This window comes from Patagioenas fasciata, chromosome 2 (genome assembly GCF_037038585.1).
Source record: "Patagioenas fasciata isolate bPatFas1 chromosome 2, bPatFas1.hap1, whole genome shotgun sequence".
NCBI classification, from domain to species: Eukaryota; Metazoa; Chordata; class Aves; order Columbiformes; family Columbidae; genus Patagioenas; species Patagioenas fasciata.
The window spans coordinates 127,102,723-127,116,823 of record NC_092521.1 but is presented as its reverse complement, the minus strand read 5'-3'; the positions used below and the strand labels follow the sequence as shown (position 1 = coordinate 127,116,823).

The 14,101-nt window shown below is 37.2% G+C and overlaps 1 protein-coding gene across 5 annotated transcripts in view; it reads left to right on the top strand.

The window, feature by feature from the left end:
* The window catches only part of CMC1 (C-X9-C motif containing 1), a 62,618-nt gene that overhangs the window by 6,060 nt on the left and 42,457 nt on the right, over positions 1–14,101 (top strand). For all 5 annotated transcript variants that reach the window (XR_011737708.1, XR_011737709.1, XM_071804932.1 and 2 more), the window contains exon 2: positions 5,728–5,820. Coding sequence is in view for 3 of the 5 variants with exons in the window: in XM_071804932.1 (XP_071661033.1) it covers positions 5,728–5,820 (93 nt within the window). In the remaining 2 variants the exon portion in view is untranslated. The remainder of the gene's footprint in view (positions 1–5,727; positions 5,821–14,101) is intronic.

Below are 14,101 nucleotides of genomic sequence, written 5' to 3'. Positions count from 1 at the left end.
GAAAAAAATAGTAAAGTTTATTAAAAAAGAAAAAGAAGTCCCTTTTATGATTCCACATTTTTGAACCAAAACCCCCGAATAATGAAAGTGATTGTTTTAAAATGCTTATATTTTGAAGAGTGTTATGCTTTTTTAACTTGGATTCTTGAACCTTGACTGAAATTTCTATAGCGTTCTACATTGCATAGTAAATAATATAACTGATATCTAAAAGTTGATATAACTGGGACTTCAAGAAAAACATGCTGTAACAGTTGCTAATGAAGATGTTAAAAACTTACTAAAACTTTCTCTGTTCTTCTCATATAGAATCACAGAATCATTTCAGTTGGAAGAGACCCTCAGGATCATCGAGTCCAATCATAACCTAACCTAACTCTAGCACTAAACCATGTTCTTAAGAACCTCGTCTAAACGCCTTTTAAACACCTCCAGGGAGGGCGTATTATGATTCTTACTGGAATATCTATGATATTTGAAGTACTGCTTTGAGCTATGTTTTTTTTTTAATGTGCGTAGATAAACTGAACCAAGGAAATCCAAATTACAGTTTGTATAATGAGAAATGCATGTTTCAAAAACTGTCTGTGGAATCGCTTGACTTGCTTCCTGTTGGATGCAGAAGGTATGAGGCTTCTGCAAATATCTAGGTAGAAAAGTTTTCAACATTTTCAACTTTTCTGAGTAATCCGTGTCCCAGCTACCTGAAGCCATGAGAGAGGTGAAAGCAGAGCTGTAAACTACCAACAGGACATAGTGACAAAGTAGTAAGTCATTTACCAGCTGTGTTCAGTGAAGAGGGGAAATGATACAACTTTTCTGAGGACACTCTTCTAGGAAAGCTTTTTATCTTGGTATCCCCTTTTTGTATTTGTCTTCTAAGTAATATAAGAAACTTCTACAGTCCCTTTCGTTATTAGGTCTATGCAGCAGCTTTGTGTTTTGTTCTTCTCTTGTCTTCACGAAGGTCTGCTGCTTGTCTTTTTCCTCAAGGCTATCCGGGATCCTGTGGTCAGAGGCTGGGAAGCCAGGAGAGTATTTGTCATCTGTTTTCCCTTACAGAGTGAATTTGACATGTATTCTGTGCTGTTCTGGTGGTTGTGATACTTTCATTCCTATTGATGCGTTTATTTCTTGGTGGGTTTTTTTGGTTGTTTTACAAAAATAATGAAAACTGTTAAACCAAATGGCTGTGGTCCTTGGCCTTCCACGGCAATAAATGGCTTTTGCAGCTGAGGGTTTTAATCACTGAAGAAAACTATTAGAATTGTAGTCTTGTGCCCTACATATTGTATGCAACCAGAGAACTGTCTCAAGCATTGAGATTTGCCAAAACCCGCAGATTTTATTTGCAAAAAAGTGTCTTAAATGCATTCTTAGTCTTTTGCTGAACAACGATATCTCCTGGTTTAGCAATTTCACTCCTTCCTTTAATTCTTTACACTGGACTGAGGTGGTTTGGAAAACAATTTTTCTTTCACAGAGATGTTCCCTTTTCTGTAGTTTTTTACCCTTCTGTCATTTAGTGGGTCTGTTTCTGGCAACTGCAAGCCCATAACCTCTGTACCCGTTCTTTATTCTGTCCTCTGTTCCTTGTCCCCACGAGGAGCAGCAGCATTCTGGAATGTGCCGATCTCCATCTTCAGGAAACGTTCAGTACTTTTACCACACAGATTCTTGACTGTAGCCTTACTCACCTCTTCAAGCAGCTGGTGACTTAGATGCTGTAATACCTGCAAGCCTGCATCTGGTTGTAATTTTGGCTTAAATTCTGTGTCTGTTTTTACAAAACAACTTAGTTTTTACTGATAATTGTATTTAGTCTGGTTTTTTGTTACCTTTAATTAGCTTGTGTTCATCTGTCTGTCCTTTTGTAATGTTTGATGGTACTAACAAATTTCAACAGAATGTGAGGTGAATGTAAAGGTGGAATCTCGGAGTATTAATTTGCTCTAACAAACATGCCCAAATTTTGGCTGGCAGGGGGAGAAAGAAAAGCTGCTGCCAACATTTGTGTGGCTCTCTGGAAGGTGAGCGGTGGTGGGTTCTTGTTGGTTCTCATTGTGGCCAAAGCCATGACCATCTTAAAACAGCCTACTCAGAAGACCAAGCAAAGTGTGTGGAGGATGTGTGTGGAGGATGTGGGTGGAAACCAAAGGTATCACCTTTCAAATGCAAAGGCAAACTGTAGAAAAACATATTTCTTGCTTGTCTGGGGATAATTTTATTCATTCTGTGAAGGTAAAATAAAACAGTAGTAGGTCTGTCGTAATGCACATTCTTCTGTAGGGACTAGTCTGCAGCAAATCTGGTGTTAGAAAAAGAAATATCTTTCCTAGTGCAAAAATTTCAAAAGGAGAAAAAGGTACTTACTCCAGAAACTGTGATATAGTTGGAAAAAGGCAAAAGGAATTGATGGTTTCATAACGTGGCTGTCTCATGTTTTTTGATGAAGTCTTGCTTCTGAGGTGTTGTTTCTTTTAAAGTTCTTGCCATATGTTACTGCAGAGCTGATTAGGTTGGATTGATGATGATCTGCTTGCAAGTGCTTATACATTGGTATCAGAAATGCAGTTACTCTGCACATAAACATATTTTTCTAGCTGGTATTGTTATTATTTGTGCCTTATTTTTCTTTCATATTTTGTATAAATGGGTAGGGATAACAACTTCAGTAACGTGGTTTAAGATACTTGAAGGAACATTGCTGGAATTGTAATGCAATAGATAGTTTAGAATCAAGGAAGAATATTATAATACTTTAGATGTTACAATTGAAACTCATTAGTAGATATAGTAGATACAGTAGATACAACATTTGCATTTGAGCTTTTTGGAGAGATGGTTGCACTCAGAAGCTTACAATTACCTCCTAGACATTGTAAGATTATTTCAATAGTTTGTGCTTTTCGTGGTTTAAAACCTGATATTTGCAAGCATTCACTTAAAAACTGTAGAAGTGATTGCAAGCAATCTTTATTCCCATTTCCTTTATACCATCAAATAATTGCTTTTGAATTACTGTTGTAGTTCTCTTCTGATTCTTTGTACTGGGCACTGCCTTGTGTCCTCATGTGCCCTCTCCATCCTGCATTTTCAGCCTCTGCAGGTATGAAACATGAGACTAAAATGACAGAGTTTGCCTGGGGCACAGCTCTGTCATGGTTCTGATTGAGCTGGTGTTAACACCAGTACCACCAGTACAGCTACTTCTTGCTATCAGTCTTATGCCCCTTTCCTTTTGAATAATCAAATTGGGTGCTTAAGCTAAGATAAAACCCAAAAATCCTTTTTTGACTGTTCTAGGCTGACAGGGAGGCCACCTCTCTCTCTTTTTTTTTTTTTTCTTTTTTCTGGGATATACCCTTGTCCCTTTTGTCAGTGGTAGGTGGCTGATCCTTGTGTTGGAGCCCTGTGCTTTGCTTTTGGAACCTCTGCCAGTGGGAGAAGCCCAGCTGCTCTTCCCAGGCCTTAAAGGTGGCTGTGCTGTCCACTACATTTCCATGTATAAATTAAGTAATTATCAGGACTCTGATAAATAGATCTAGTTACTCCAAAGTGTAAACCAGCTGAGAAGCACTTTGCATGTATTTGAGTGAGTCCTCTGTCTTGAGCTGATCACTCGCTGTGTGGTTAAGTGCAAAACAGGGCTGATGTGATGGGGGTGAACAAGGGCAGTGAGAGACTGTTAAAACTTCGCTTTTGGCTAGCAACCCACATATCTCTACTCGCATTCATAGATCTCCTTAGCTTGTGCATACTCTAAGCAGCAGTATAACCAACTTAAATTGAAAATAAAGGGCAGAAGGTTTGGCTATAATTTGAGCCAGTGGTGCTCCTGAGAGTTTAGTCTTCCTTCTTGTCCTAGTCACACGCAGTTCTCTCTCATGGGCCATTCATGCATTTATACAGTGAAGTGAATCAGAGAATTTATGAATCTGAACAATTGCCTGACAAGAAATTTATTTACTTTTAGACCAAATTGCCTTCCCCTTTCAGTTCACCAAGGGGCTGCAGTGCACATCTGTGTGGGCAGAGGGAAAAGAGGATCATAGGGATGGAGAGAGGGCAGGACAGCTGCTGCCAGGTGGCTTTCAACTGAGGCATGGAGCTTGCTGGTGCTGTCTCCTGCCATGTCATTCACCTGAACTGACTTGTCCTATCTTTAGAAAAAACACGCTTAAAAGCTTTATGACAGGTTTGTGTTGCCGGTAACATAATGAGTCCTCGGTACAGTAATTGCACAGATATTCTGCAGAAAGTTAAAATGAAGGATATTCTCGGTCATGAAGATCAGAGCATAAAAGCAAATCTAAGTTATGAGCTGCTTATGTTTGGTATTTTTGTTGTATTTTCAGAAGACACTTTGTTTCCATTGTTTTGCTGCAGAAATTCCAAGTAAGAAATGTTTGAGGAGAAATGTAGGCCTTTAGTTCAGATTCTCTATATTGCTCATTGTAATCCTCTGGTTTGTTGCCAGATTCACCTAGTAATATCACATATTCAGTACTGTGTAACCTCATAATGTAACCTCATAGCATGAGTAAACTTTAAAAGATGACTTAAAAATGACTAGAGAAATGTTAGTCTCTGTTGCCTTTTGATCTATAAGTAACTGAAGATGCTCTGAAAAATAGACAGTGTTTGAAAATGGTAGGTAACTTAAATTCTGCTTCTTTCCTTAATTTCAATACATTGCACTGTTAATTTCTTTCATTTCATTTAGATGTTTTATAAGCAATTTTAAAATGAAATTATTGTCACTCAAAATAAGTGTATCTGACAGTAGACTTTTCTCAATGTGAGCATCATGGCATCACTATTCTGAAGTGTAATATCAACATCAACGTGTGAATAAATAGTGTGTTTGAGAAGGAAAACCAGGTATTTGGTGTAACGGTGTTGAACTATATGATGGTCTGAACCAATGTCCTTTAAAGGGTTTTTAACTCAAGCTAAGAAGTAAAAAGCTGTGCTTGATAAATTCTCATACGTTTGTTTTGAAGAAAGTAGATTTGGAAATGCAGTAGTTTTTTTTTTCTAAATGGACTGTGTTGTTTAACTATTCAGAATCACTAGCTGTACTCAGAGTGCTGAATTCTGTTTTGAGACAACAGTATGTAAACTGCACCTGTATGTTTAAGTGCAGAATTCAGGCAGCAGCATTTGTTCTTGTTCAATTGAATTTCTTAATGGGAAAACTCCTAGGTCCTCCACTGAGGAGGCTTCTTTGTTTATTTGTTTGTTTGTTTTTACAAATTCTGGGTTGTGCTCTAATATGTGCTATATTTCTCAGCTTTGTGATGGTGAGTAAAAAAACCACTTTGTACCGATAATGTCCATAGAAAAATATTAGTATCTTGAAATAAAATAATTCTCAACCTTTGTGCAGTCTATATGCAGACCTTCTATTTAGTAAGGCACAAATTAGAATGTGCTGCCAGAATTTTCGCCATTATTTTTGGTTCATTGTGCACATTGAGCAGAAAAGAAATATTCAGGATAATATTAATGTTTGTATCTGAGCAATTTTACATCTTGGACTTCCCAGCCTTTTGATCCGTGTAGTCCTTCCATGGTACTTCCTGCTGCTAGTTTATGTCAGTTTTAGTGTACTAGTGTATGTTATATAAACAATGCTGTGTTATTTCTGTAGATTGACTTTCTCTGATGTATAGATAAGAAAATTCTTTTTTCTTTCTCCTTTTTTTTTTTCCACTCTTGCAGAAAGTTCTAAACTGAGACATGTAGAAAAAGATGTTTTGATTCCACAAATAATGAGGGAGCGAGCCAAGGAGCTGTGTTCAGAGAAAGTGCAAGGTAAGAGCCAAATGTTCTTTGGGAGATAGATGTATTCCCTTTTGTGCTGTGAATGTAATCCATGGTTTTGATGTCAAGTAGTCAGAGAATTAATACATATGATCTGAATCTTATCTGTCTGTGTGAAACCAGGAGTAAAGCTTTTAAATCAGCTGTGTTGGCTTTGAATGCTTGGTAATGTGGACTGTTTTCCAAAATGACTTGTTCTGGAGGGCTGTGGGATTTAGTATGATGAATATAACACTTGCCACATCTCTGTCCAGACCATGTGATGACAAAGCAACAGAAGAGTTTCTGTATTCCTGTATGTAATATTTAATACTTGTATAAATGGAATTGCCTCATGTGGACCTTCGTTTAGATTCTCCCTCATTGTGATAAATTTATTTAGATATTCTTAACTAACTGCATCCATTCCCTGCCCCAGTGTTTTAATGATACATGCACATAAACACACACATGTTATTAGACAGACATCGAAATAGGAAGGTACAGTGCACCTTTGTATGTTTTCACTTTCTTTTGAAGAGTACTGGACAATAACTCTTTAAAGTTGGGAATCACCACTTCTTCTGACACCCAACTGTTCATATGTTCCTGGAAGAAATGTGGAAGTTTTCGAAGTACCGAAAAGACAGAGCTACTTATGCAGAGGTTAGCTGAGAATGTTACTTTAAGAAGGATGGAAAAAAAAAAGGCCACAGAATTATTCTATACAAGTGGCATGCTTTCAGTAGAGGGCACTTGTGTCTTGCCATGTAGATCTGTGCTTTCTAAACTTTTTTGATCATGTACCCCATCAGTAAAAAATTTCTGAGCATGCAATCCCAATGTATGTATATTTGTTTATACATTATATACATGTACCACTGTGCTTGTATATTATGTATGTTATAAAACATAAAGATATAAATTAAAAAAGGATGAAAATAAGATGAAATAAACTTTAAAATACTTTAAAATAATTTTTGTTATTTTTCCAATGCTACAAAAACTTTTTTTCTCTAAAAACGTTACTATTGATAACAATATTTTTATTGAGAGCTATGTGATTGAATATACTTCATTATTTTTTTAAATGTTTGTTTAACACTTTGTGATAGATTCAAAGATCTGGTTCTAAGTTCAGTTTATTTCAGTACTTGGTTTTAATGGGTTCCATAGGTGAAAAAGATACCTCACAAAGATGTGTAGATCTCAATGGAAGAAGTGCATCGTTGCCTGCACTTACTAATTTACGATACTAATTTTCAATCCCATGCACAGTTTTTCCAAAGGTCTTGCTGGAAATTGGCCTAGTAAATGACCATCTTCCCTGATATCAATCAATTGTTCTTCCAAAATAATTGGAAGGTGTTGCATGTTTATATTTTTAACAAATAGGTTCAAAACCCACTGAAGTTCTCATTTGGAATTTTTTTTAATATGCTAGAAAATTCTGTTTCTGTCCTTTTAAAGTGTACAGAGATGAGAAGTTTTTATAGGTGACATACTCATGTTGTGTTCAGCAACAAAAACAAACCAAAAATCACATAGTGAGGGGAACACATCTAAATGTTGTCAAAATGCTCTCTCCATAGCACGAGTTTCTTTTGAAAAGCAGTTACTTTTTCACTCATCATTAAAACTTCACCTTCACCTCGACAGGACACAAGTGTGTTTATTTTTTGGAAGTACCTGTGATGTAGCAAACTACTCACAGGCACCTGTCATCACCAAAAAGGTCAGCAAATTTGAAACACTTGTCTTTTTTGTAAAAGAAAAATGCCTGAAGTTTGACAACTCTTTTAAGCACATTGCCACAGGATAACCAGCGAACACCAGTGTGGTACAAGAGATTTTCACGGCCCCTCCCCATCTCATTACAAAGTCTGGTAAAGATAGTGCTCTTGGAAGGGCTTGTTTTTATAAGGTTGACCACATTGATGTCATCCTGTAGCGCTTTGTGCACTCCTGGCTCCAACTCCCTTGCTGCAATAGCTCACCTATGGGGGGGACACAGCGAAGTGGTCCCACATGCAGTGCCACCTCTGCAACCTCACCCTGGAATCCCTTTTTTGTTCCAGTCAAAGCAGCTGCTCCATCAGTGGTTACACTTGCACAATTTTTCCATAAAACATTGGTTTCATTAAAGAAGCCATTTCCTGTTGAGAATTTATCTTCTCTGGTACGTCTCTCCTTGGATGGTTCACAAAAATCCAAGTTCTTTGTGCATTATTTTATTGAAATGCAAATACCATAGGGCAAGAGAAGTTAGAAACATCCATACTTTTCATCCAGCTGTATAGCAAACCTCTCACACTGTGTAACTTGTTTCTTTAAATCTTCAACAATGTCTTCTATGCATCTTCCAACAGTATTTACTGACAAAGGAGTGCATTTCTGTTTGTTGCCATGTTATTTTGCATGTATTATTTCAGTGATTTTTACTGTGGCAGGAAGAACAGTTGTTTCCCCAGTGATATGTGGCTTTTCATCTTTCCCTATTACCTAAGAAACTTCAAAGGAGACTTCTAGACATTTATCACTAGGTTTAGAGTCAATTCTAGTTAAAGTGGACTGGGGTATTTTTAAGCAGCTGCTTTTAGGGGTTCTCCAAAAGACATAGAAGAGTAATGTTGTAATAATTTTGAGATGAGTTAAGTGGGAAGAGAATTGGGAATATCTTCCCAAGGAAAGTGACATCACATGACTGGTAGCTTCCAGTGGTGCCAGAAGAACTTAATACATCTTTTGTTTGTTTGTTTGAATGATAGTTGAATCATTTTTACTTTGAACTCTATACCTGTTGAGGAAAAAAAAATAAAGAGGAAAAGCAATTACAGTAATGTGAGTCATTGAAAGAGAATGTCAGTTACAAATAATCTTGAGAGCATGCTATTTGTATAATTTTGTTTGGGGGTAGGCTGAAGTGGGGGTGTGTGTGTGTTTTTCTGCTCTGAACTTCTGTGTAAGATGAGGACTTAGGTTTCAGCATCTTAATTTTCTGTGGCAGCAACCTGTGTTGGAGATTCTCGACCTGTGAGTTGTAGACCATTACCTTGCAGTTTCTCCATGTTTTTGCCTCCATAAACTGTAAAGGAAAATGCCTTTTTTTTTTTCCTTTCTGTGATGTTAGGCAAAACCATATTTTTTTTTTCTTCTTTCTCCTGAATAGAGTTCAGTTGTGCATCTTTAGGAAAATGAGGTTTGTGGCTGCATGTCTCCCCCTCATTCCTCTGTCACCTCTAAGTCACCTTTGACCAAACTGCGTGGAAGTTAGAAGCAGAAACTGAATATTTCTGATGTATTTTTTATTATCAAATAGGCATGCAAACCCACATTTATATCCGTGTTGAAAAAAAAAGGTGGTAACATCAGTTCAGCTATTTTGTTGTAAACTTTTAAATCTGGATGGGGAGGGGGAGAGACCAAACCACAGGAAATTAAGCTTAAGCAGTTTTGTGGACAGGAGGAGTTACTATTTCTTAAATCCATTGTGAAATTATTCCTGGAATAAATCTATCTTGTTAGTACACAGGGATAGGCGTTAAGCAGAGTAAATAGGCTATGGGGCTTTTATGCTGTAAACAGTTATAAGCTATCAACAGAAGCTGTGTAATAAGTAGTCAAAACTCCTGTGATTTGGTTTGTGTGCTACAGAGTATGTGCATGTGCATGAAATTGTGCAGTTTACACTAAATGGCAGAGCTACGCATTTAACTTGCTCTCAGTGTAGGATTTTTCTGCTTTATGTTAGTTTTGTTTGGACGCCTCCTGTTAATACACATTTGTTTAATTTTGTCTTTAAGGAAATAGTGATAAATGCATCGGTAATATAGGAAATAAAGCTGTTCTACAAGTATGGGCCTTTACAATTTACTTGGTCATGCTAGGTTCATATGTGTCCCTATGGGGAGCCCCTATACATTGAATAGTGCTCTGCATGAGCACAGGGTCCATCTGTATGCAGTCCGTTACCTTAGCCTGCAGCTATACCACCTAGAGCTGTGTGCTTATCAGAGCTAATAATGCAAGTCCTGACAGCCTGTCCAGCACGTGTTCAAGAGCCATCCATGGAAAAGAAACCCCAAGGGTTAAAAAATAAAGAAGAAATAAAGGTTTTGTTAACTCAAGAGGTGATGCTGCTACCCCAGCACGGTTAAATGGGTGACCCGTTGCTGTGCTTGGTTGTTAGCGTACCATAGTAGCTTAGGGATGAAATAACCATGAAAATGTGTCCATCTGATAATTTTTAAGAACAATTAAGTATTGTGTCTGGTCATATTTCATTTTACTTAGATTACTTAAATTTACTTTGAACTTTATTCAGATTGTTCCAGTATAGTTTTTGTGTGTGCTGCATGTTTCTCAGGAATTTAGTACATCTCAGTTGCAGAGTAACTTCTGTGGATTTGAGATTTTCAAGCACTATTTCAGTGAAAATGGATATATTGGTAGTTTCATTAAAATGGTAAACATGCTTTCTGTAAAACACTAGCCAATTTTCAGTGATCATTATGTAAATATACTTTATTGTGTTAATATCCATACATGCCCTGCATGTATGTGAGATTGTGGGCTAGTATAGGCATATTGGAACTGTTATAAAAAATAAGCAAACAAAAAAAACACACCATCATTTTCCCACAGGAACTTTTCACTGTACTTTTATGAACTGTAGCATGAGTTTGTCTGAAATCATATTAAATCCATGTATTTCTGTAGAAGTGTGTCCTTGGCATATAAAAATATGTGCTTTCAAACTGAAGTAGATAAAAGGAACATCTATTTGCCATTGCCTCATCCATTGCTTTTATGAAATAATATCTTAAGCAAGCTGTTGTCCCTTAAAATTATTGAGTTTTTTGCTTTAATTTCTAGTTATAAATTTAAAGCAAATTCATAGCCAATTTCAGGAAGCTGAAGTTAGCATTTTTCATCAGGTTTTCTTCAGCTTATCAAAACGCCTGTAGTTTCATCTAGCTGTGCTTTCCATGCCTCCTCTCTGCTCTGAAACTAGGGACACTCACTAAAAAAAACCCGTAGAGTTTTAGTTGGTCTTGGTCATATCTACAGAAATGTTTGTTCTGTTTCTTAAGAGCGCTGACTCTGCGGTCCAGAGTTACCAATTTTGAAAATTAACTTGATTGGTTTAAGTAGAGAGGAACTGTTGAGGACAGATACATACAAACTTTAAGGATTGTACACTTAGTTCAGTTTGATTTTGGGTTGCTTGGCTTAGAAAATAAAAACAGAAACAGCTGACTGACTTTAACAGGTTGTAGCTTTGAAGAACTTCGTATGAAGTTGAGATTCCGAAAAGGAATTACTGGATCACTGAGTCAGTCTTGAGATCATAGGTTTGTATTATATTTGTTGTATATGTTTTGTGTATTTGTTGTATTATAAAGCAATTCTGCCCACCTTCTAAAACCTCACAATCTTATTTTTCTCCTGAGGGAAGAACAATTTTGCTCCAGAGACAAGGGGTTTTGGTTCTAAACTTTTTTCTTCCAAATTCTGTTGTCTACTACTGATGCATGGACTGGGTTTGATCCTCTCAAGGTCACCAAGAGTGACTTGCAGATGTTTTTTTCTAATTGTGACTCTTTTGAAAGGCTCAAGGATTCAGGCAGGAAACTGAGCTACACGCTTTTCAGGGTGAATTCTGGGATACATAGTTCAAATCAGCCAGGACCTGCCACTAGGAGTGTGGTCAAGTAGGGGAAATAATGTGGATGAGTGAAGGCGTGATTCTGTCTGTGACTCTGCAAAGAAGAATGTGGCCTTTTCTTATTTGAAGCTTGTTGTGGGAGGTATCCGTTTAGCCAAGATGGCAAGTGTTTCTGGTTTTTTTGTTTGTTTTTGTTGTCGTCGTTGTTGTTGTTATGCGAGGGAGACAAAAGGGGGATTTTTCAGCCTGTGCTAAGTTGAGGACCTTGCCTGGAGAAAACTTATGTTGGTTCTGTTGTTCATAGGAACTGTGTAATTAAGGCAACTGGATTCACATTGCTGAAAAAACTCTTGGTACTTGGCAAGGCTTTAAAAAACTGGTTTGGAAAGTGTGGCTGGAAAAGGACATTTCCAAGCAGCCACCCTCCTCCCCGTCTCCAGTTTCCCCATTAGCCCTCTCCTCCTCAGGGCTCATGTTGATACTTAGTGGAAATGATGGGATGCAACACTACTGCAGGCTTCTCTACAGTTGAGCATGACCAGTGTCAACCAGAGTTTTGATAATGTGCGGTTACTCAACAGTCCTGTCACTGACATTATCTCTGTCCCCGTAGGGGCCACCTGCTCTAGACCGTGACCCTTACACCTGACACATCAAGGCCCATAAAACCAGGGAAATTTCTGATTGAACTGCGCGTGATGCTGCACATTTAAATGCCCAAGTATACCTTTAGATATTCCTTCTTAAGAAAAAAAAAAAGTTATTAATATATATACTGTCTTGTCTTAAATGCAGATAATGAAATCTGTGAAATAGCAAATTTCAGCTTGATGTTACTGAGTGGTGTTGCTCACCTTCCTTTGTATTGTAGGCCAAGTTGTGTTAATTGATGCAAACCCTTGTCCAGTGCAGGGGGAGGGTTAACCTGTTGGTACCTACAGTCATGGTGCTGAGGTTGACACTGGCAAGTGCTAAGGCTGGTAGTAGAGCAAAGTCACATAACAGCTCACATTTAAAAATTTTGATTAGTCTTATTTTCTTGAAGAAAATGAAAATTAAACCCACCATTTATAACTGAACTCTGCTTATCTGCTTTGCCTCATTGTGAAAAAGTGGTCCTTGTATTTTTTTTTAATTCACACATTTTAGGAGTATCTGGGAATACAGTGATTTTCTAAGTGACCAAAGTGAAAAGATCAAGTAACTGATAAAAATCAATGAGTTAACATGAGAACTCCTGGTAGCTTGCTTTTTTAAATTGGGCTACTGTGACTAGAAATTACTTAAATGTGTTTGTGTCCTTATTGTTTAGAGCTTTATGGAAAGAGATGAGAGGTTACAGGGGAGGGACTGTAGATTTTATGACCGGAGTAGCCCTCATAGAGAATGAAAAAAGAATGCTGCCTTATTGCCTTCATTTTTGTGAGAGGAAGGTTAATTTAATTTGAGAATATAGTTTCGATCTAGTGACAAAACTGCAGGTGGAGAAAGGGAGAAATATGTTATCCTTTGTTGCTGTATTTATTATCTGAATATTAATGTACATTAAAGTTGTATTGTATGTGACCTCATGACCTTATATTAAGCTATTGAGATTACTGTTGCACATGTTGTGCAGTTGTCAGTTATTTAAATTTGGGTGTTGTGATAGTGTACAGCTATATTTAATATGGGTAATAAATTACTAGGTGTTTTTCCCTGGTTAGCATTTCTCGTAAGATGCTGAATTTTTATATGATCTTGTTTGTATACAGTAGCTTTATTTTGGAAAAATGATTCAGCTGTATGTAGTTCCAAGGAACATTTACTCCCATCACATTTAACTATGTGAATTAATACAATCTCTAGAGGGATTATGGTATATTAAGCTTTGCTCCAACAAACTGAGCAGAGAGAACAGCTATATGTAAATTACAATTTGAAGAAATGAGATCCTAGATCTCCTGTTTTGTTTTTGTTTTTTATGATACTTAAAGCATTATCAACCCTAAGCTAATTTATGGGATTTTATAGAAAAGAAATATGAGAGCATATTGTGTTGCTTGGTGATGGAAATTTAAGTGTTCTAACTAGTGTTAGGACTTCGAACAAAATGTTTGGGGAGGGAATTTGATTATTTTTCTTCTTCCCCCCTCCATGTCATTTCAATCCAGCTGATGACAAGAAATGGGTCAGACTGCTGGCTTTACCACTGCAACTTAGTTGTGTGGGGTTTTTTATTTTTTTTATTAGGGAATGGAACAGCTTTTACAGGGACAAAGAGAAATGAAATCACTTTCAATGAAAGAAAGAGGCCTCATTATAGCCACCAACAGCAGTTATTGACAGCTACACTTCCTATTAACAAGGAGCATTTAAGAGTTTGGCTGTTGGATCTTTGGACTTGATCTAATTTGCTAGCATTAATTAGTTTCTTTTGAGCACAGACACTTGGTGCTCACAGCTATAGATTTGGAGGACTAATTAGGACAGAAAATTGAACAGAATGGAGTAAGGCATTAACCTTCAACCATTACCAGCTGGGGCTCTGATAAAGACCACAGAGTCCAAATGCTCCTATTCATGCAAAGAGTACTCTAATGAATATCAATTTCCGCCAGGTTGCCATATCCTGCAAGCGCTGTC